The 23,074-nt window shown below is 56.6% G+C and overlaps 1 protein-coding gene across 1 annotated transcript in view; it reads left to right on the top strand.

Annotated features, from left to right (window-relative positions):
* LOC140402879 (integrator complex subunit 3-like) overlaps positions 1 to 22,657 on the top strand; it is a 60,415-nt gene extending 37,758 nt beyond the window's left edge. Inside the window, exons 8-9 of the mRNA XM_072490505.1 lie at positions 21,454 to 21,533; positions 22,555 to 22,657. Of these exons, the coding sequence (XP_072346606.1) occupies positions 21,454 to 21,533; positions 22,555 to 22,657 (183 nt within the window). The remainder of the gene's footprint in view (positions 1 to 21,453; positions 21,534 to 22,554) is intronic.
* The last annotated feature ends 417 nt before the right edge of the window (positions 22,658 to 23,074 follow it).

Raw genomic sequence — 23,074 nt, 5'->3', positions numbered from 1 at the left:
TATACAGTGACAGACCCGTCCCCACCAGTACTGTACCCCAGTGTTATAGTGACAGACCTGTCCCCACCAGTACTGTACCCCAGTGTTACACAGTGACAGACCCGTCCCCACCAGTACTGTACCCCAGTGTTATACAGTGACAGACCCGTCCCCACCAGTACTGTGCCCCAGTGTTATACAGTGACAGACCCGTCCCCACCAGTATTGTACCCCAGTGTTATACAGCGACAGACCCGTCCCCACCAGTACTGTACCCCTGTGTTATACAGTGACAGACTCGTGCCCACCAGTACTGTACCCCAGTGTTATACAGTGACAGACCCGTCCCCACCAGTACTGTACCCCAGTGTTATACAGCGACAGACCCGCCCCCACCAGTACTGTACCCCAGTGTTATACAGTGACAGACCTGTCCCCACCAGTACTGTACCCCAGTGTTATACATTGACAGACTCGTGCCCACCAGTACTGTACCCCAGTGTTATACAGTGACAGACCTGTCCCCACCAGTACTGTACCCCAGTGTTATACATTGACAGACTCGTGCCCACCAGTACTGTATCCCAGTGTTATACAGTGACAGACCCGTCCCCACCAGTACTGTACCCCAGTGTTATACAGTGACAGACCTGTCCCCACCAGTACTGTACCCCAGTGTTACACAGTGACAGACCCGTCCCCACCAGTACTGTACCCCAGTGTTATACAGTGACAGACCCGTCCCCACCAGTACTGTACCCCGGTGTTATACAGTGACAGACCCGTACCCACCAGTACTGTACCCCAGTGTTATACAGTGACAGACCCATCCCCACCAGTACTGTACCCCAGTGTTATACAGTGACAGACCTGTCCCCACCAGTACTGTACCCCGGTGTTATACAGTGACAGACCCGTCCCCACCAGTACTGTACCCCAGTGTTATACAGTGACAGACCCATCCCCACCAGTACTGTACCCCAGTGTTATACAGTGACAGACCCGTCCCCACCAGTACTGTACCCCAGTGTTATACAGTGACAGACCCGTCCCCACCAGTACTGTACCCCAGTGTTATACAGGGACAGACCCGTCCCCATCAGTACTGTACCCCAGTGTTATACAGTGACAGACCCGTCCCCACCAGTACTGTACCCCAGTGTTATACAGTGACAGACCCGTCCCCACCAGTACTGTACCCCAGAGTTATACAGTGACATACCCGTCCCCACCAGTACTGTACCCCAGTGTTATACAGTGACAGACCCGTCCCCAGCAGTACTGTACCCCAGTGTTATAGTGACAGACCTGTCCCCAACAGTACTGTACCCCAGTGTTATACAGTGACAGACCCGTCCCCACCAGTACTGTACCCCAGTGTTATACAGTGACAGACCCGTCCCCACCAGTACTGTACCCCAGAGTTATAGTGACAGACCCGTCCCCACCAGTACTGTACCCCAGTGCTATACAGTGACAGACCCGTCCCCACCAGTGCTGTACCCCAGTGTTATACAGTGACAGACCCGTCCCCACCAGTACTGAACCCCAGTGTTATACAGTGACAGACCCGTCCCCACCAGTACTGTACCCCAGTGTTATACAGCGACAGACCCGTCCCCACCAGTACTGTACCCCAGTGTTATACAGTGACAGACCCGTCCCCACCAGTACTGTACCCCAGTGTTATACAGTGACAGACCCGTCCCCACCAGTACTGTACCCCAGTGTTATACAGTGACAGACCCTCCCCACCAGTACTGTTCCCCAGTGTTATACAGTGACAGACCCGTCCCCACCAGTACTGTACCCAGTGTTATACAGTGACAGACCCGTCCCCACCAGTACTGTACCCCAGTGTTACACAGCGACAGACCCGTCCCCACCAGTACTGTACCCCAGTGTTATACAGTGACAGACCGGTCCCCACCAGTACTGTACCCCAGTGTTATACAGTGACAGACCCGTCCCCACCAGTACTGTACCCCAGTGTTATGCAGTGACAGTCCCGTCCCCACCAGTACTGTACCCCAGTGTTATACAGTGACAGACCCGTCCCCACCAGTCCTGTACCCCAGTGTTATACAGTGACAGACCCGTCCCCACCAGTACTGTACCCCAGTGTTATACAGTGACAGACCCGTCCCCACCAGTACTGTACCCCAGTGTTATACACGACAGACTCGTGCCCACCAGTACTGTACCCCAGTGTTATACAGCGACAGACCTGTCCCCACCAGTACAGTACCCCAGTGTTATACAGCGACAGACCAGTCCCCACCAGTGCTGTACCCCAGTGTTATACAGTGACAGACCAGTCCCCACCAGTACTGTACCCCAGTGTTATACAGTGACAGACCCGTCCCCACCAGTACTGTACCTCAGTGTTATACAGTGACAGACCCGTCCCCACCAGTACTGTACCCCAGTGTTATACAGTGACAGACCCGTCCCCACCAGTACTGTCCCCCAGTGTTATACAGTGACAGACCCGTCCCCACCAGTACTGTACCCCAGTGTTATACAGTGACAGACCCGTCCCCACCAGTACTGTACCCCATTGTTATACAGCGACAGACCCGTCCCCAGCAGTACTGTACCCCAGTGTTATACAGTGACAGACCCCTCCCCACCAGTACTGTACCCCAGTGTTATACAGTGACAGACCCGTCCCCACCAGTACTGTACCCCAGTGTTATACAGTGACTGACCCGTCCCCACCAGTACTGTGCCCCAGTGTTATACAGTGACAGACCCGTCCCCACCAGTACTGTACCCCAGTGTTATACAGTGACAGACCCGTCCCCATCAGTACTGTCCCCCAGTGTTATACAGTGACAGACCCGTCCCCACCAGTACTGTACCCCAGTGTTATACAGTGACAGACCCGTCCCCACCAGTACTGTACCCCATTGTTATACAGCGACAGACCGGCCCCAGCAGTACTGTACCCCAGTGTTATACAGTGACAGACCCCTCCCCACCAGTACTGTACCCCAGTGTTATACAGTGACAGACCCGTCCCCACCAGTACTGTACCCCAGTGTTATACAGTGACTGACCCGTCCCCACCAGTACTGTGCCCCAGTGTTACACAGTGACAGACCCGTCCCCACCAGTACTGTACCCCAGTGTTATACAGTGACAGACCCGTCCCCACCAGTACTGTACCCCAGTGTTATACAGTGACAGACCCGTCCCCACCAGTACTGTACCCCAGTGTTATACAGTGACAGACCCGTCCCCACCAGTACTGTACCCCAGTGTTATACAGTGACAGACCTGTCCCCACCAGTACTGTACCCCAGTGTTATACAGCGACAGACCCGTCCCCACCAGTACTGTACCCCAGTGTTATACAGTGACAGACCCATCCCCACCAGTACTGTACCCCAGTGTTATACAGTGACAGACCTGTCCCCACCAGTACTGTGCCCCAGTGTTATACAGTGACAGACCCGTCCCCACCAGTACTGTACCCCAGTGTTATACAGCGACAGACCCGTCCCCACCAGTACTGTACCCCAGTGTTATACAGTGACAGACCGGTCCCCACCAGTACTGTACCCCAGTGTTATACAGTGACAGACCCGTCCCCACCAGTACTGTACCCCAGTGTTATACAGTGACAGACCCGTCCCCACCAGTACTGTACCCCAGTGTTATACAGTGACAGACCCGTCCCCACCAGTACTGTATCCCAGTGTTATACAGTGACAGACCCGTCCCCACCAGTACTGTGCCCAGTGTTATACAGTGACAGACCCGTCCCCACCAGTACTGTACCCCAGTGTTACACAGTGACAGACCCGTCCCCACCAGGACTGTACCCCAGTGTTATACACGACAGACTCGTGCCCACCAGTACTGTACCCCAGTGTTACACAGTGACAGACCCGTCCCCACCAGGACTGTACCCCAGTGTTATACACGACAGACTCGTGCCCACCAGTACTGTATCCCAGTGTTATACAGTGACAGACCCGTCCCCACCAGTACTGTACCCCAGTGTTATACAGCGACAGACCTGTCCCCACCAGTACTGTACCCCAGTGTTATACAGTGACAGACCCGTCCCCACCAGTACTGTACCCCAGTGTTATACAGTGACAGACCCGTCCCCACCAGTACTGTACCCCAGTGTTATACAGTGACAGACCCGTCCCCACCAGTACTGTATCCCAGTGTTATACAGTGACAGACCCGTCCCCACCAGTACTGTGCCCAGTGTTATACAGTGACAGACCCGTCCCCACCAGTACTGTACCCCAGTGTTACACAGTGACAGACCCGTCCCCACCAGGACTGTACCCCAGTGTTATACACGACAGACTCGTGCCCACCAGTACTGTACCCCAGTGTTACACAGTGACAGACCCGTCCCCACCAGGACTGTACCCCAGTGTTATACACGACAGACTCGTGCCCACCAGTACTGTACCCCAGTGTTATACAGTGACAGACCCGTCCCCACCAGTACTGTACCCCAGTGTTATACAGTGACAGACTCGTGCCCACCAGTACTGTACCCCAGTGTTATACAGTGACAGACCCGTCCCCACCAGTACTGTACCCCAGTGTTATACAGTGACAGACCCGTCCCCACCAGTACTGTACCCCAGTGTTATACACGACAGACTCGTGCCCGCCAGTACTGTACCCCAGTGTTATACAGTGACAGGGCCATCCCCACCAGTACTGTACCCCAGTGTTATACAGCGACAGACTCGTGCCCACCAGTACTATACCCCAGTGTTATACAGTGACAGACCCGTCCCCACCAGTACTGTACCCCAGTGTTATACAGTGACAGACCCATCCCCACCAGTACTGTACCCCAGTGTTATACAGTGACAGACCCGTCCCCACCAGTACTGTACCCCAGTGTTATACAGTGACAGACCCGTCCCCACCAGTACTGTACCCCAGTGTTATACAGGGACAGACCCGTCCCCATCAGTACTGTACCCCAGTGTTATACAGTGACAGACCCGTCCCCACCAGTACTGTACCCCAGTGTTATACAGTGACAGACCCGTCCCCACCAGTACTGTACCCCAGAGTTATAGTGACAGACCCGTCCCCACCAGTACTGTACCCCAGTGCTATACAGTGACAGACCCGTCCCCACCAGTGCTGTACCCCAGTGTTATACAGTGACAGACCCGTCCCCACCAGTACTGAACCCCAGTGTTATACAGTGACAGACCCGTCCCCACCAGTACTGTACCCCAGTGTTATACAGCGACAGACCCGTCCCCACCAGTACTGTACCCCAGTGTTATACAGTGACAGACCCGTCCCCACCAGTACTGTACCCCAGTGTTATACAGTGACAGACCCGTCCCCACCAGTACTGTACCCCAGTGTTATACAGTGACAGACCCGTCCCCACCATTACTGTTCCCCAGTGTTACACAGTGACAGACCCGTCCCCACCAGTACTGTACCCAGTGTTATACAGTGACAGACCCGTCCCCACCAGTACTGTACCCCAGTGTTACACAGCGACAGACCCGTCCCCACCAGTACTGTACCCCAGTGTTATACAGTGACAGACCGGTCCCCACCAGTACTGTACCCCAGTGTTATACAGTGACAGACCCGTCCCCACCAGTACTGTACCCCAGTGTTATGCAGTGACAGTCCCGTCCCCACCAGTACTGTACCCCAGTGTTATACAGTGACAGACCCGTCCCCACCAGTCCTGTACCCCAGTGTTATACAGTGACAGACCCGTCCCCACCAGTACTGTACCCCAGTGTTATACAGTGACAGACCCGTCCCCACCAGTACTGTACCCCAGTGTTATACACGACAGACTCGTGCCCACCAGTACTGTACCCCAGTGTTATACAGCGACAGACCTGTCCCCACCAGTACAGTACCCCAGTGTTATACAGCGACAGACCAGTCCCCACCAGTGCTGTACCCCAGTGTTATACAGTGACAGACCAGTCCCCACCAGTACTGTACCCCAGTGTTATACAGTGACAGACCCGTCCCCACCAGTACTGTACCTCAGTGTTATACAGTGACAGACCCGTCCCCACCAGTACTGTACCCCAGTGTTATACAGTGACAGACCCGTCCCCACCAGTACTGTCCCCCAGTGTTATACAGTGACAGACCCGTCCCCACCAGTACTGTACCCCAGTGTTATACAGTGACAGACCCGTCCCCACCAGTACTGTACCCCATTGTTATACAGCGACAGACCCGTCCCCAGCAGTACTGTACCCCAGTGTTATACAGTGACAGACCCCTCCCCACCAGTACTGTACCCCAGTGTTATACAGTGACAGACCCGTCCCCACCAGTACTGTACCCCAGTGTTATACAGTGACTGACCCGTCCCCACCAGTACTGTGCCCCAGTGTTATACAGTGACAGACCCGTCCCCACCAGTACTGTACCCCAGTGTTATACAGTGACAGACCCGTCCCCACCAGTACTGTCCCCCAGTGTTATACAGTGACAGACCCGTCCCCACCAGTACTGTACCCCAGTGTTATACAGTGACAGACCCGTCCCCACCAGTACTGTACCCCATTGTTATACAGCGACAGACCCGTCCCCAGCAGTACTGTACCCCAGTGTTATACAGTGACAGACCCCTCCCCACCAGTACTGTACCCCAGTGTTAGACAGTGACAGACCCGTCCCCACCAGTACTGTACCCCAGTGTTATACAGTGACAGACCCGTCCCCACCAGTACTGTATCCCAGTGTTATACAGTGACAGACCCGTCCCCACCAGTACTGTGCCCAGTGTTATACAGTGACAGACCCGTCCCCACCAGTACTGTACCCCAGTGTTACCCAGTGACAGACCCGTCCCCACCAGGACTGTACCCCAGTGTTATACACGACAGACTCGTGCCCACCAGTACTGTACCCCAGTGTTACACAGTGACAGACCCGTCCCCACCAGGACTGTACCCCAGTGTTATACACGACAGACTCGTGCCCACCAGTACTGTATCCCAGTGTTATACAGTGACAGACCCGTCCCCACCAGTACTGTACCCCAGTGTTATACAGCGACAGACCCGTCCCCACCAGTACTGTACCCCAGTGTTATACAGTGACAGACCCGTCCCCACCAGTACTGTACCCCAGTGTTATACAGTGACAGACCCGTCCCCACCAGTACTGTACCCCAGTGTTATACAGTGACAGACCCGTCCCCACCAGTACTGTATCCCAGTGTTATACAGTGACAGACCCGTCCCCACCAGTACTGTGCCCAGTGTTATACAGTGACAGACCCGTCCCCACCAGTACTGTACCCCAGTGTTATACAGTGACAGACCCGTCCCCACCAGTACTGTGCCCAGTGTTATACAGTGACAGACCCGTCCCCACCAGTACTGTACCCCAGTGTTACACAGTGACAGACCCGTCCCCACCAGGACTGTACCCCAGTGTTATACACGACAGACTCGTGCCCACCAGTACTGTACCCCAGTGTTATACAGTGACAGACCCGTCCCCACCAGTACTGTACCCCAGTGTTATACAGTGACAGACTCGTGCCCACCAGTACTGTACCGCAGTGTTATACAGTGACAGACCCGTCCCCACCAGTACTGTACCCCAGTGTTATACAGTGACAGACCCGTCCCCACCAGTACTGTACCCCAGTGTTATACAGTGACAGACCCGTCCCCACCAGTACTGTACCCCAGTCTTATACAGTGACAGACCCGTTCCCACCAGTACTGTACCCCAGTGTTATACAGTGACAGACCCGTCCCCACCAGTACTGTACCCCAGTGTTATACACGACAGACTCGTGCCCGCCAGTACTGTACCCCAGTGTTATACAGTGACAGACCCGTCCTCACCAGTACTGTACCCCAGTGTTACACAGTGACAGACCCGTCCCCACCAGTACTGTATCCCAGTGTTATACAGTGACAGACCCGTCCCCACCAGTACTGTACCCCAGTGTTATACACGACAGACTCGTGCCCGCCAGTACTGTACCCCAGTGTTATACAGTGACAGACCCGTCCTCACCAGTACTGTACCCGTGTTATACAGAGACAGACCCGTCCCCACCAGTACTGTACCCCAGTGTTATACAGTGACAGACTCGTGCCCACCAGTACTGTACCCCAGTGTTATACAGTGACAGACCCGTCCCCACCAGTACTGTACCCCACTGTTATACACGACAGACTTGTGCCTGCCAGTACTGTACCCCAGTGTTATACAGTGACAGACCCATCCTCACCAGTACTGTACCCCAGTGTTATACAGTGACAGACCTGTCCCCACCAGTACTGTACCCCAGTGTTATACAGTGACAGACCCGTCCCCACCAGTACTGTACCCCAGTGTTATACAGTGACAGACCCGTCCCCACCAGTACTGTACCCCAGTGTTATACAGCGACAGACCCGTCCCCACCAGTACTGTACCCCAGTGTTATACAGTGACAGACCCGTCCCCACCAGTACTGTATCCCAGTGTTATACAGTGACAGACCCGTCCCCAACAGTACTGTATCCCAGTGTTATACAGTGACAGACCCATCCCCACCAGTACTGTACCCCAGTGTTATACAGCGACAGACTCGTGCCCACCAGTACTATACCCCAGTGTCATACAGTGACAGACTCGTGCCCACCAGTACTGTACCCCAGTGTTATACAGTGACAGACCCGTCCACACCAGTACTGTACCCCAGTGTTATACAGCGACAGACTCGTGCCCACCAGTACTGTACCCCAGTGTTATACAGTGACAGACCCGTCCCCACCAGTACTGTACCCCAGTGTTATACAGCGACAGACTCGTGCCCACCAGTACTATACCCCAGTGTTATACAGTGACAGACTCGTGCCCACCAGTACTATACCCCAGTGTTATACAGTGACAGACCCGTCCCCACCAGTACTGTACCCCAGTGTTATACAGCGACAGACTCGTGCCCACCAGTACTATACCCCAGTGTTATACAGTGACAGACCCGTCCCCACCAGTACTGTACCCCAGTGTTATACAGCGACAGACTCGTGCCCACCAGTACTATACCCCAGTGTTATACAGTGACAGACTCGTGCCCACCAGTACTATACCCCAGTGTTATACAGTGACAGACCCGTCCCCACCAGTACTGTACCCCAGTGTTATACAGCGACAGACTCGTGCCCACCAGTACTATACCCCAGTGTTATACAGTGACAGACTCGTGCCCACCAGTACTGTACCCCAGTGTTATACAGTGACAGACCCGTCCCCACCAGTACTGTACCCCAGTGTTATACAGTGACAGTCCCGTCCCCACCAGTACTGTACCCCAGTGTTATACAGTGACAGACCCGTCCCCACCAGTACTGTACCCCAGTGTTATACAGTGACAGACCCGTCCCCACCAGTACTGTACCCCAGTGTTATACAGTGACAGACCCATCCCCACCAGTACTGTACCCCAGTGTTATACAGTGACAGACCCGTCCCCACCAGTACTGTACCCCAGTGTTATACACGACAGACTCGTGCCCGCCAGTACTGTACCCCAGTGTTATACAGTGACAGACCCGTCCTCACCAGTACTGTACCCGTGTTATACAGAGACAGACCCGTCCCCACCAGTACTGTACCCCAGTGTTATACAGTGACAGACTCGTGCCCACCAGTACTGTACCCCAGTGTTATACAGTGACAGACCCGTCCCCACCAGTACTGTACCCCACTGTTATACACGACAGACTTGTGCCTGCCAGTACTGTACCCCAGTGTTATACAGTGACAGACCCATCCTCACCAGTACTGTACCCCAGTGTTATACAGTGACAGACCTGTCCCCACCAGTACTGTACCCCAGTGTTATACAGTGACAGACCCGTCCCCACCAGTACTGTACCCCAGTGTTATACAGTGACAGACCCGTCCCCACCAGTACTGTACCCCAGTGTTATACAGCGACAGACCCGTCCCCACCAGTACTGTACCCCAGTGTTATACAGTGACAGACCCGTCCCCACCAGTACTGTATCCCAGTGTTATACAGTGACAGACCCGTCCCCAACAGTACTGTATCCCAGTGTTATACAGTGACAGACCCATCCCCACCAGTACTGTACCCCAGTGTTATACAGCGACAGACTCGTGCCCACCAGTACTATACCCCAGTGTCATACAGTGACAGACTCGTGCCCACCAGTACTGTACCCCAGTGTTATACAGTGACAGACCCGTCCACACCAGTACTGTACCCCAGTGTTATACAGCGACAGACTCGTGCCCACCAGTACTGTACCCCAGTGTTATACAGTGACAGACCCGTCCCCACCAGTACTGTACCCCAGTGTTATACAGCGACAGACTCGTGCCCACCAGTACTATACCCCAGTGTTATACAGTGACAGACTCGTGCCCACCAGTACTATACCCCAGTGTTATACAGTGACAGACCCGTCCCCACCAGTACTGTACCCCAGTGTTATACAGCGACAGACTCGTGCCCACCAGTACTATACCCCAGTGTTATACAGTGACAGACCCGTCCCCACCAGTACTGTACCCCAGTGTTATACAGCGACAGACTCGTGCCCACCAGTACTATACCCCAGTGTTATACAGTGACAGACTCGTGCCCACCAGTACTATACCCCAGTGTTATACAGTGACAGACCCGTCCCCACCAGTACTGTACCCCAGTGTTATACAGCGACAGACTCGTGCCCACCAGTACTATACCCCAGTGTTATACAGTGACAGACTCGTGCCCACCAGTACTGTACCCCAGTGTTATACAGTGACAGACCCGTCCCCACCAGTACTGTACCCCAGTGTTATACAGTGACAGTCCCGTCCCCACCAGTACTGTACCCCAGTGTTATACAGTGACAGACCCGTCCCCACCAGTACTGTACCCCAGTGTTATACAGTGACAGACCCGTCCCCACCAGTACTGTACCCCAGTGTTATACAGTGACAGACCCATCCCCACCAGTACTGTACCCCAGTGTTATACAGTGACAGACCCGTCCCCACCAGTACTGTACCCCAGTGTTATACAGTGACAGGGCCATCCCCACCAGTACTGTACCCCAGTGTTATACAGTGACAGACCTGTCCCCACCAGTACTGTACCCCAGTGTTATACAGTGACAGACTCGTGCCCACCAGTACTGTACCCCAGTGTTATACAGCGACAGACCCGTCCCCACCAGTACTGTACCCCAGTGTTACACAGTGACAGACCCGTCCCCACCAGTACTGTACCCCAGTGTTATACAGTGACAGACCTGTCCCCACCAGTACTGTACCCGTGTTATACAGTGACAGACCTGTCCCCACCAGTACTGTACCCCAGTGTTATACAGTGACAGACCCGTCCCCACCAGTACTGTACACCAGTGTTATACAGTGACAGACCTGTCCCCACCAGTACTGTACCCCAGTGTTATACAGTGACAGACCCGTCCCCACCAGTACTGTACCCCAGTGTTATACAGTGACAGACCCGTCCCCACCAGTACTGTACCCCAGTGTTATACAGTGACAGACCTGTCCTCACCAGTACTGTACCCCAGTGTTATACAGCGACAGACCCGTCCCCACCAGTACTGTACCCCAGTGTTATACAGCGACTGACCCGTCCCCACCAGTACTGTGCCCCAGTGTTACACAGTGTCAGACCCGTCCCCACCAGTACTGTACCCCAGTGTTATACAGTGACAGACCCGTCCCCACCAGTACTGTACCCCAGTGTTATACAGCGACAGACCCGTCCCCACCAGTACTGTACCCCAGTGTTATACAGTGACAGACCCGTCCCCACCAGTACTGTGCCCAGTGTTATACAGTGACAGACCCGTCCCCACCAGTACTGTACCCCAGTGTTATACAGTGACAGACCAGTACCCACCAGTACTGTACCCCAGTGTTATACAGTGACAGACCCGTCCCCACCAGTACTGTACCCCAGTGTTATACAGTGACAGACCCGTCCCCACCAGTACTGTACCCCAGTGTTACACAGTGTCAGACCCGTCCCCACCAGTACTGTACCCGTGTTATACAGTGACAGACCCGTCCCCACCAGTACTGTACCCCAGTGTTATACAGTGACAGACCCGTCCCCACCAGTACTGTACCCCAGTGTTACACAGTGTCAGACCCGTCCCCACCAGTACTGTACCCGTGTTATACAGTGACAGACCCGTCCCCACCAGTACTGTACCCCAGTGTTACACAGTGTCAGACCCGTCCCCACCAGTACTGTACCCGTGTTATACAGTGACAGACCTGTCCCCACCAGTACTGTACCCCAGTGTTATACAGTGACAGACCCGTCCCCACCAGTACTGTACCCCAGTGTTATACAGTGACAGACCTGTCCCCACCAGTACTGTACCCGTGTTATACAGTGACAGACCCGTCCCCACCAGTACTGTACCCCAGTGTTATACAGTGACAGACCCGTCCCCACCAGTACTGTACACCAGTGTTATACAGTGACAGACCTGTCCCCACCAGTACTGTACCCCAGTGTTATACAGTGACAGACCCGTCCCCACCAGTACTGTACCCCAGTGTTATACAGTGACAGACCCGTCCCCACCAGTACTGTACCCCAGTGTTATACAGTGACAGACCTGTCCTCACCAGTACTGTACCCCAGTGTTATACAGCGACAGACCCGTCCCCACCAGTACTGTACCCCAGTGTTATACAGCGACTGACCCGTCCCCACCAGTACTGTGCCCCAGTGTTACACAGTGTCAGACCCGTCCCCACCAGTACTGTACCCCAGTGTTATACAGTGACAGACCCGTCCCCACCAGTACTGTACCCCAGTGTTATACAGTGACAGACCCGTCCCCACCAGTACTGTACCCCAGTGTTATACAGTGACAGACCCGTCCCCACCAGTACTGTGCCCAGTGTTATACAGTGACAGACCCGTCCCCACCAGTACTGTACCCCAGTGTTATACAGTGACAGACCAGTACCCACCAGTACTGTACCCCAGTGTTATACAGTGACAGACCCGTCCCCACCAGTACTGTACCCCAGTGTTATACAGTGACAGACCCGTCCCCACCAGTACTGTACCCCAGTGTTACACAGTGTCAGACCCGTCCCCACCAGTACTGTACCCGTGTTATACAGTGACAGACCCGTCCCCACCAGTACTGTACCCCAGTGTTATACAGTGACAGACCCGTCCCCACCAGTACTGTACCCCAGTGTTACACAGTGTCAGACCCGTCCCCACCAGTACTGTACCCGTGTTATACAGTGACAGACCCGTCCCCACCAGTACTGTACCCCAGTGTTACACAGTGTCAGACCCGTCCCCACCAGTACTGTACCCGTGTTATACAGTGACAGACCTGTCCCCACCAGTACTGTACCCCAGTGTTATACAGTGACAGACCCGTCCCCACCAGTACTGTACCCCAGTGTTATACAGTGACAGACCTGTCCCCACCAGTACTGTACCCGTGTTATACAGTGACAGACCCGTCCCCACCAGTACTGTACCCCAGTGTTATACAGTGACAGACCCGTCCCCACCAGTACTGTATCCCAGTGTTATACAGTGACAGACCCGTCCCCAGCAGTACTGTACCCCAGTGTTATACAGTGACAGACCCGTCCCCACCAGTACTGTACCCGTGTTATACAGTGACAGACCCGTCCCCACCAGTACTGTACCCCAGTGTTATACAGTGACAGACCCGTCCCCACCAGTACTGTACACCAGTGTTATACAGTGACAGACCCGTCCCCACCAGTACTGTATCCCAGTGTTATACAGTGACAGACCCGTCCCCACCAGTACTGTACCCCAGTGTTACACAGTGACAGACCCGTCCCCACCAGTCCTGTACCCCAGTGTTATACAGTGACAGACTCGTGCCCACCAGTACTGTACCCCAGTGTTATACAGTGACAGACCCGTCCCCACCAGTACTGTATCCCAGTGTTATACAGTGACAGACCCGTCCCCACCAGTACTGTACCCCAGTGTTATACAGCGACAGACCCGTCCCCACCAGTACTGTACACCAGTGTTATAGTGACAGACCTGTCCCCACCAGTACTGTACCCCAGTGTTATACAGTGACAGACCCGTCCCCACCAGTACTGTACCCCAGTGTTACACAGTGACAGGCCCATCCCCACCAGTACTGTACCCCAGTGTTATACAGTGACAGACCCATCCCCACCAGTACTGTACCCCAGTGTTATACAGTGACAGGGCCGTCCCCACCAGTACTGTACCCCAGTGTTATAGTGAAAGACCCATCCCCACCAGTACTGTACCCCAGTGTTATACAGTGACAGACCCGTCCCCACCAGTACTGTACCCCAGTGTTATAGTGACAGACCCGTCCACACCAGTACTGTACCCCAGTGTTATACAGTGACAGACCCGCCCCCACCAGTACTGTACCCCAGTGTTATACAGTGACAGACCCGTCCCCACCAGTACTGTACCCCAGTGTTATACAGTGACTGACCCGTCCCCACCAGTACTGTACCCCAGTGTTATACAGTGACGGACCCGTCCCCACCAGTACTGTACCCCAGTGTTATACAGTGACGGACCCGTCCCCACCAGTACTGTACGCCAGTGTTATACAGTGACAGACCCGTCCCCACCAGTACTGTACCCCAGTGTTATACAGTGACAGACCCGTCCCCACCAGTACTGTAACCCAGTGTTATACAGTGACAGACCCGTCCCCACCAGTACTGTACCCTAGTGTTATGCGACAACCGGTGAGACTTGGAACTGAGGTCTCGGGTTGGCCTTCCAAGTGAATGGAAAACATTCCCTGGCTCTTCTCCTGCTGTTGTTTGGATCCTCCGTTTCCAAACTGCATTGGATGCAGAGGCACTGAGAGGGTTAAATGCAAATACCTCTGAAGCTCAGCTCGGGAATACATGCCAGACCTGTCTGCATAGAAATGAGCAGAGGCACAGGGCCACTGTGTAGAATTGTTAATAAGCTGCTTGATAGTCAGTGCGGGCAGAGGTGTGGGATATTATCTCGCTCTTGACAGGCTGTTCAGATTTCCTGGCAAAGCCCTTCTCCGTCTGATCTCTGTCCAACCCCTTTCATTGTCCACAAGCATCCGTACCTGATCAGCACCGTGTTCTGTGTGACTGAGAAACGCCCCTCTGTGGGAAGATTGTGTGATGTGTGCGAGCGTCATTTGGTTCAGTGTTGCTGAAGGTAATCGCAACTGGCCAGGTGTGGCTCTTTGGAAATCCAGATTTGACTGCTTATTTTCTTGACCGGTGTCAAAATGCAAACGTGAACAGGCGGCAGGGTGGGTTAGCCCTGCTGCCTCACGGCGCCGAGGTCCCGGGTTCGATCCCGGCTCTGGGTCACTGTCCGTGCGGAGTTTGCACATTCTCCCCGCGTCTGCGTGGGTCTCACCCCCACAACCCAAAGATGTGGTTCGGTGGATTGGCCGCGCTAAATTGCCCCTTCATTGGGAAAAAAAATAATTGGGGACTCTAAATTTATATTTTTTTTAAATACAGATGTGAAATAGATACCATCATAGAACAGAGAACAGTCCAGCACAGTACAGGCCCTTCGGCCCACCATGTTGTGCCGACCATTTATCCTAATCTAAGATCAACCGAACCTACATCCCTTCAATTTACTGCTGCCCATGTGCCTGTCTAAGAGTCGCTTAAATGTCCCGAATGACTCTGACTCCACCACCTCTGCTGGCAGTGCATTCCACACACCCACCACTCTCTGTGTAAAGAACCTCTAACATCTCCCCTATACCTTCCTCCAATCATCTTAAAATGATGTCCCCTCGTGACAGCCATTTCCACCCTGGGGGAAAGTCTCTGGCTACCTTGTAACCCTCTCGAGCCGTGCCGGATCCTTGCTTCCTCAACCTTACGTAAGCTTCCTTCTCCCTCTTGACTAGAAGCTCCACTTCTCTTGTCATCCAAGGCTCCTTCACCTTCCCATTCCTTCCTCGTCTCAGTGGGACAAAACTATCCAGCACTCGCAGCAAGTGCCCCTTAAACAAACCCCACATTGCTGTTGTACATTTCCCCAAGAACAATTGCTCCCACTTTATGCTCCTCAGTTCCTGTCTAATAGCAGTATAATTTCCCCTCCCCCAATTAAATACCTTCCCATACTGTCTGTTCCTATCCCTCTCCGTGACTATGGTAAAGGTCAAGGAGTTGTGGTCACTGTCACCGAAATGCTCTCACACCGAGACATCTGACACCTGGCCTGGTTCGTTGCCGAGCACCAAGTCCAATATGGCCTACCCCATGTGGGCCCCAATTATCTTTCTTGACACGGGTTACAACTGTACACAGTGCATCTTTTTTCGTACACCTGTAAGATGTAGAGCAGAGCGCGCACATTTTTTTTGTTTGCCATCGTCAAGCGTTTCCGTGCCTTGGGCACTGCTGGTAGATGTTTGAATACAGCTGCTGGTGTCACTCGGGCTCTGCTGCGAGGCCCCACTTTGCCGAATAACCTGCTGGAGCTGAGAGGGTGCGGAGCGGCTTGAGGAAGGGGATTGCAGATCATTCAAGATCTCTCTGATTGGCAGAAAAGGCTCGAGGGGGGGTTAGATAACCTCCTCCCCCTGTTCCTTTTCATAGAATTTACAGTGCAGAAGGAGGCCATTCGGCCCATCGAGTCTGCACCGGCTCTTGGAAAGAGCACCCTACCCAAGGTCAACACCTCCACCCTAACCCCATAACACAGTAACCCCACCCAACACTAAGGGCAATTTTGGACACTAAGGGGCAATTTAGCACGGCCAATCCACCTAACCTGCACATCTTTGGACTGTGGGAGGAAACCGGAGCACCCGGAGGAAACCCACGCACACACGGGGAGGACGTGCAGACTCCGCACAGACAGTGACCCAAGCCGGGAATCGAACCTGGGACTCTGGAGCTGTGAAGCAATTGTGCTATCCACCGTGCTACCGTGATGCCCTACATGAGGACGTTGAGTTTAACCTGCGTACGGCCTCACTCCGCACCACCCAATTCTCCTCCCACTTCCCCTCTCTCTATTCGAGCGAGGCACACCCCCCCCCCCCCCCCCCCCGGACTTTTTCCAGCAACGAAGGGGGCGGAAACGTGCGATAGTGGGAGACCATCCCAACCCTTTAAAATCCCCCTGCACCCCCTCTCCGGGATACGTCAAATTCAGCTTGTGCCACAGACCCCCAACCTTGCACCGCCCGTTTTCCCGAAAGGACCCCGCTTCGCCGCAACGGCGGCAACTCCAAAAACCCTTCCCTGAACCTGACAACTTAAACCGGGAAGGCCTCGCGTTTCGCCACATTTTACAAAAAAATAATAAGTTTAGAGTACCCAATTATTATTTTTTTCCAATTAAGGGGCAATTTGACCTGGCCAATCCACCTATCCTGCTCATCTTTGGGTTGTGTGGGGGTGAGCCCCACGCAGACACGGGAGGGGGTGGGGGGGGGGGGGGGGGAGAGAACGTGCAAACTCCACACGACAGTGAGCCGGGCCGGGATTCGAACCCGGTCCTCGAGCCGTGAGGCAGCAGTGCTAACCACTGCGCCACCCCGCCTCTTTCCCCACATTAACTCGTACGCCATTATCGTACTGGAATTCGGTCATTTACATATAATAGCAAGTCGTCCGCATACAGGGCAATTGATGCTCCTCCTCTCCTCTCTCTCTCTCTCTCTCTCTCTCTCTCTTTCTCATCTCTCTCTCTCTCTCTCTCTCTCTCTCTCTCCTCTCTCTCTCTCTCTCCTCTCCTCCTCCCTCCCTCCCTCTTTCTCTCTCTCTCCCCTCCCCTCGCTCTCCGCTCGCTCTCTCGCTTTCTCTCTCTCGCTCGCTCTCTCTCTCTCTCCCGCTCGCTCGCTCGCTTGCTCTCCTCCGCTCTCTCTCTCTCTCCTCTCTCTCTCCTCCCTCTCTCTCTCGCTCTCTCTCCGCTCTCTCTCTCCTCCCTCTCTCCGCCTCTCCCTCCCTCTCTCTCGCCTCTTCCTCTCTCTTCTCTTCGCCCGCCCTCTCTCCCGCCCTCTCTCCCGCCCTCTCTCGCCGCCCTCTCTCTCCCGCCCTCTCTCCCGCCCCTCTCCCGCCCTCTCCCGCCCTCTCTCCCGCCCTCTCTCCGCGCCCTCTCTCCCGCCCTCTCTCCCGCCCTCTCTCCCGCCCCTCTCCGCCCTCTCTCCCGCCCTCTCTCCCGCCTCTCTCCCGCCCTCTCTCCCCGCCTCTCTCCCGCCCTCGTCTCCGCCCTCTCTCCCGCCCTCTCTCCCGCCCTCTCTCCGCCTCTCTCCCGCCCTCTCCCCCGCCCTCTCTCCCCCCTCTCGCCCGCCATCTCTCCCGCCCTCTCTCCGCCCCGCTTCGCCCCGCCCTCTTTCTCCCGCCCTCTTCTCCCGCCCTCTCTCCCGCCCTCTCTCCCGCCCTCTCTCCGCCCTCTCTCCCTCTCTCGCCCTCTCATCCCACCCTCTCTCCCTCTCCTCCCCCTCTCTCTCCCGCTCTCTTTCTCTCCCTTCGCCTCCCTCTCCCTCCCTCCCTCCCCTCTCTCTCTTCTCGCTCTCTCCCCCTCCCTCCCTCTCTCTATCTCCCTCCCTCTCTCTATCCCCCTCCCCCTCTCTATCCCCCTCTCTATCCCTCTCCCCCTCCCGCTCTCTCCCGTCTCCCCCTCCCTCTCTCTCTCCCCCTCCCTCTCTCTCTCTCCCCCTCCCTCTCTCTCTCTCCCCCTCCCTCTCCCTCTCCCCCTCCCCACTCTCTCTCTCCCCCTCCCTCTCTCTCGCTCCCCCCCTCCCTCTCTCGCTCTCTCCCGCTCTCTCTCTCCCGCTCTCTTCCCGCTCTCTCTCTCCCCGCTCTCTCTCTCCCGCTCTCTCTCTCCCGCTCTCTCTCCCGCTCGTCTCTCTCTCTCCCGCTCTCTCTCTCTTCTCCCGCTCTCTCGCTCTCTCCCGCTCTCTCTCTCTCGCCGCTCTCTCTCTCTCTCCGCTCGCTCTCTCTCTCTCCGCTCTCTCTCTCATCTCTCCTCTCTCTCTCGGCTCGCTCTCTCTCTCCCGCTCTCTCTCTCTCTCTCCCGCTTCTCTCGCTCTCTCCGCTGCTCTCTCTCTCTCCCGCTCTCTCGCTCTCCCGCTCTCGTCTCTCCCCTCTCTCTCTCCCGCTCTCTCTCTCTCCCGCTCGCTCTCTCTCTCCCGCCTCCCCGCTCTCTCTCTCCCGCTCTCTCTCTCTCCCGCTCTCTCTCTCTCCCGCGCTCTCTCTCTCTCCCCGCTCTCCTCTCTCTCTCCCCTCACTCTCTCTCCCCCGCTCTCTCGCTCTCCCGCTCTCTCTCTCTCCCGCTCTCTCTCTCTCCCGCTCCCTCTCTCTCCCGCTCCCTCTCTCTCTCTTCCGCTCTCTCTCTCTTCCGCTCTCTCTCTCTCTCTCTCTCTCTCTCTCTCTCCCGCTCTCTCTCTCTCTCTCGTCTCTCCCTCTCCTCTCTCTCTCTCCCGCTCGTCTCTCTCTCTCTCCCGCTCTCTCTCTCTCTCTCCCGCGTCTCTCTCTCGCTCTCTCTCCCGCTCTCTCTCTCTCCCCGATCTCTCTCTCTCTCTCTCTCTCTCTCTCTCTCCCCCCCTCTCTCTCTCCCCCTCCCCCCTCCCCCCCATCCCCCCCTCCCCCCTCCCCCCTCCCCCCCTTCCCCCCCTCCCCCCCTCCCCTCCTCCCCCTCTCCCCCTCACCCCCTCTCCCCCTCTTCCCCCCTCTCCACCTCTCCCCCCTCTTCCCCCCCCCCCTCCCCCCTCCCCCTCTCCCCCCCTCTTCCCCCCCTCTTCCCCCCCTCTCCCCCTCTCCCCCTCTGTCGCTCTCTCGTCTCACCCTCCCCCCCCCCCCCTCCTCTCCCCCCCCGTCTCCCTCTCTCTCCCTCTCTCTCTCTTCCCCCCCCTCCCTTCCTCTCTCTCTCTTTCTTCTCTCTCTCTCTCCCTCTATCCCTCCCTCTATCCCTCCCTCTATCCCTCCTCATCCCTCCCTCTCTCCCTCCCTCTCTCCCTCCCTCTCTCCCTCCCTCTCTCCCTCCCTCTCTCCCTCCCTCTCTCGCCTCTCTCCTCTCTCTCTCGCTTCTCTCTCTGCTCTCTCTCTCTCTCCCGCTCTTCCGCTCTCTCTCCCGCTCTCTCTCCTCTCCCCCCCCCTCCCCCCTCCCCCCCCCCCTCTCCCCCTCTCCCCTCTCCCCCCCTCCCCTCCCCCCCCTCTCCCCCTCCCCCTCTCCCCCTCTCCCCTCTCCCCCCCTCCCCTCTCCCCCCTCTCCCCCCTCTCCCCCCTCTCCCCCCTCTCCCCCCTCTCCCCCCTCCCCCTCTCCCCCCTCTCCCCCTCTCCCCCCTCCCCCTCTCCCCCTCTCCCCCTCTCCCCCCCTCCCCCCTCTCCCTCTCTCTCCCCACTCTCTCACTCTCTCTCTCACCCTCCCCCCCCCCTCCTCTCCCCCCCCCCGTCTCCCTCTCTCTCCCTCTCTCTCTCTCCCCCCTCCCTCCTTCCTCTCTCTCTCTTTCTTTCTCTCTCTCTCTCCCTCCCTCTATCCCTCCCTCTATCCCTCCCTCTCTCCCTCCTCTCTCCCTCCCTCTCTCCCTCCCTCTCTCCCTCCTCTCTCCCTCCCTCTCTCCCTCCCTCCCCCCCTCTCTCCCTCCCTCTCTCCCTCCCTCTCTCCCTCCCTCTCTCCCTCCCTCTCTCCCTCCTCTCTCCCTCCCTCTCTCTCTCCTCCCTCTCTCCCTCCTCTCTCCCTCCCTCTCTCCCTCCCTCCCTCTCTCCCTCCCTCTCTCCTCCCTCTCTCCCTCCCTCTCTCCCTCCCTCTCTCCTCCCTCTCTCGCTCCCTCTCTCGCTTTCTCTCTCTGCTCTCTTCTCTCTCTCTCCCGCTCTTCTGCTCTCTCTCTCTCTCTCTCACGCTCTCTCGCGCTCTCTCTCTCCCTCTCGCTCTCCTCTCTCTCCCCTCTCGCTCTCTCTCGCTCTCTTCTCTCCTGCTATCCCCATAACCCAGTAACCACTCCCAACACTAAGGGCAATTTTGGACACTAAGGACAATTTATCACAGCCAATCCACCTAACCTGCACATCTTGAGCATCCCTCGGTTGGCATTGCGTAGTGCAAACCCCTTGCATTTGCGTAGTGCCTTTCACCCCAACCGTCCTGACGGACAGTGACCCGGGGGCCGGGATCGAGCCCGGGTCCTCGGCGGCCGCGAGGCAGCAGCGCTAACCCACCGCGCCGCCCGGTCGCCAACGTTGAAACCGCGTCAGGGATGCCTGGCCAGCGGCGGCTGACGGGGCCACGGGCGGGCGGCAGAGCCGGGTACAGGTGACGGGCGTGGCCCGAGTGGAGGGTGTGACGGGAGCTACGGGGCCCAACGACCCGGTGCGGGGGGGGCGGGGGGGTGGGGGGGCTGAGACGCCGATTCCTGGGGGTGGGAGGGGGGGGGAAACTGACGGACTCGACGGGGCGAATGGATCCTGTAACTAAACTGTCGCTCGTTTGTGTTTCAGCTTCAGGAGCTGGTGTGTCACATAATGATGGGGAACCTGGTTATGTTTCGCAAGGACTCAGTCCTCAACATCCTGAGTGAGTATCTCTCGTCCCCCTCCTCCTCCGCCACCCCCCCCCCCCCCAACCATTTGAAAACGTAACCCATTATTTTACTGGAGTGAGTGCGGGAGTAGCTGGAAGAGATGACGTGGCTGGTCGACCGTCCCCGGCCCGAGTCACGTTCCGCGTCTCTCCGAGCCCCACTCCAAACTGAGCTCGTAACCCAAGCCGATCCCCCCCCCCCCCTATTCCCAGCGCGAACCAGGGGGAGGGCGCCGCTCTGTCGGAGGCACCGCCGTTTTGGACAAGACGGGTCGGCGAGAGGGACCCCCCCCCCCCCCGGTCCGCCCGCTTGCCGCGGTTCAGTCGAATGATCGTGATCCCGTCCGTGCGAAGAGCAGGTCCTCTCCGCCGCCCTGATCGATCGATATTTATCCATCAGCCAACGGCACGTGGGCAGCAAATGCTGGAATCGCCCGGGGTGGGGGGGGGGGCGTCTTGTGAGGAGGGGAAACGAGAGCCGACATTCCGGGTCGGCGACCCCCCCCCCCCCCTTTCATCCGAACCGTCCTGAAATCTCTGCTTTTGCTTTGCTTTCCTCGAGACCCCTGACCCCCCCATGAGACCCCGCTTGCCGGCTCCTGCGCCATTTGGGCTATCCTGCCGTCTTGCGCCTCTTCCCCCCCCCCAACCCCCCAGCTTCTACCCCCGCAACTTGTGCAACTGCGCCCTCGCTGCCCCGATCCTGAGCTCTGGAGTTCTCTCCTTCTTCAAGACGTTCCTGAATTAATTGCCTGGGGAGGCTTTCTTGGAGGGGGGGGGGGGGTGAGGAGAGATGCAAATTGTGCCCCTTGGATGAGCGTTTCACTGCCACGAGAGCGCTATCTAAATGCAAGTTATTTATCGGGTTGACACGAAGGTAGGGAATGGGGTCTGGGAGGGTGGGGGGGGGGGGGGTGAAGTGAATGGCCCGAGAAACAGGAGCAAAATTGCAGTCCCGTTGACCGCAGCTCCAGCCCTCCCGAAATTAAAAGCTCTTTTCCAATTTATTGCGCTGCCAGCCCGGGGGCAGGAAATGAGCTCCCGCAGCCGTGCCTGGGCCCTTTTGGTTCGGCGTTGCGGGGGATTGATGTGCTTCTGCCCGGCAACAGTGAAGGAAGCTGATAAGATCCAGACATTCTCTTCCGTCCGTCACCTCATCGGGGCTCGAGCAAGGCAGCGTCTTCCTGAGGAGGACGCTGAGAGTGATTCAGATCGGGGGAGATCCTGTGCTGGCCCTCCGGCAGAGCTCTCCCCATTGTTTCCCGCTGCCCCCCCCCCCTCCGCTCTTTCCTCACGTCCCCCTCATTTTTATAAGGAGGGGGTGGGGGGCGATTTAGGGTGGCCGATCCGTCTAACCTGCACATCTTTGGGTTGCGGGGGGCGAGATCCCCGCAGGCACGGGGAGAATGTGCGAACCCCACTCGGGGCAGTGACCCGGGGCCGGGATCGAACCCGGTTCCTCGACGCCGCAACGCAGCTGCGCCACCGTCCCTCTGAAAATAAATAAACGTTTCCTTTGGGGGACTCGGCGGGTTAGCA

This window comes from Scyliorhinus torazame, chromosome 26, assembly GCF_047496885.1.
Source record: "Scyliorhinus torazame isolate Kashiwa2021f chromosome 26, sScyTor2.1, whole genome shotgun sequence".
Classification (NCBI taxonomy): domain Eukaryota; kingdom Metazoa; phylum Chordata; class Chondrichthyes; order Carcharhiniformes; family Scyliorhinidae; genus Scyliorhinus; species Scyliorhinus torazame.
This window is presented reverse-complemented; position numbering and strand designations above follow the sequence as displayed.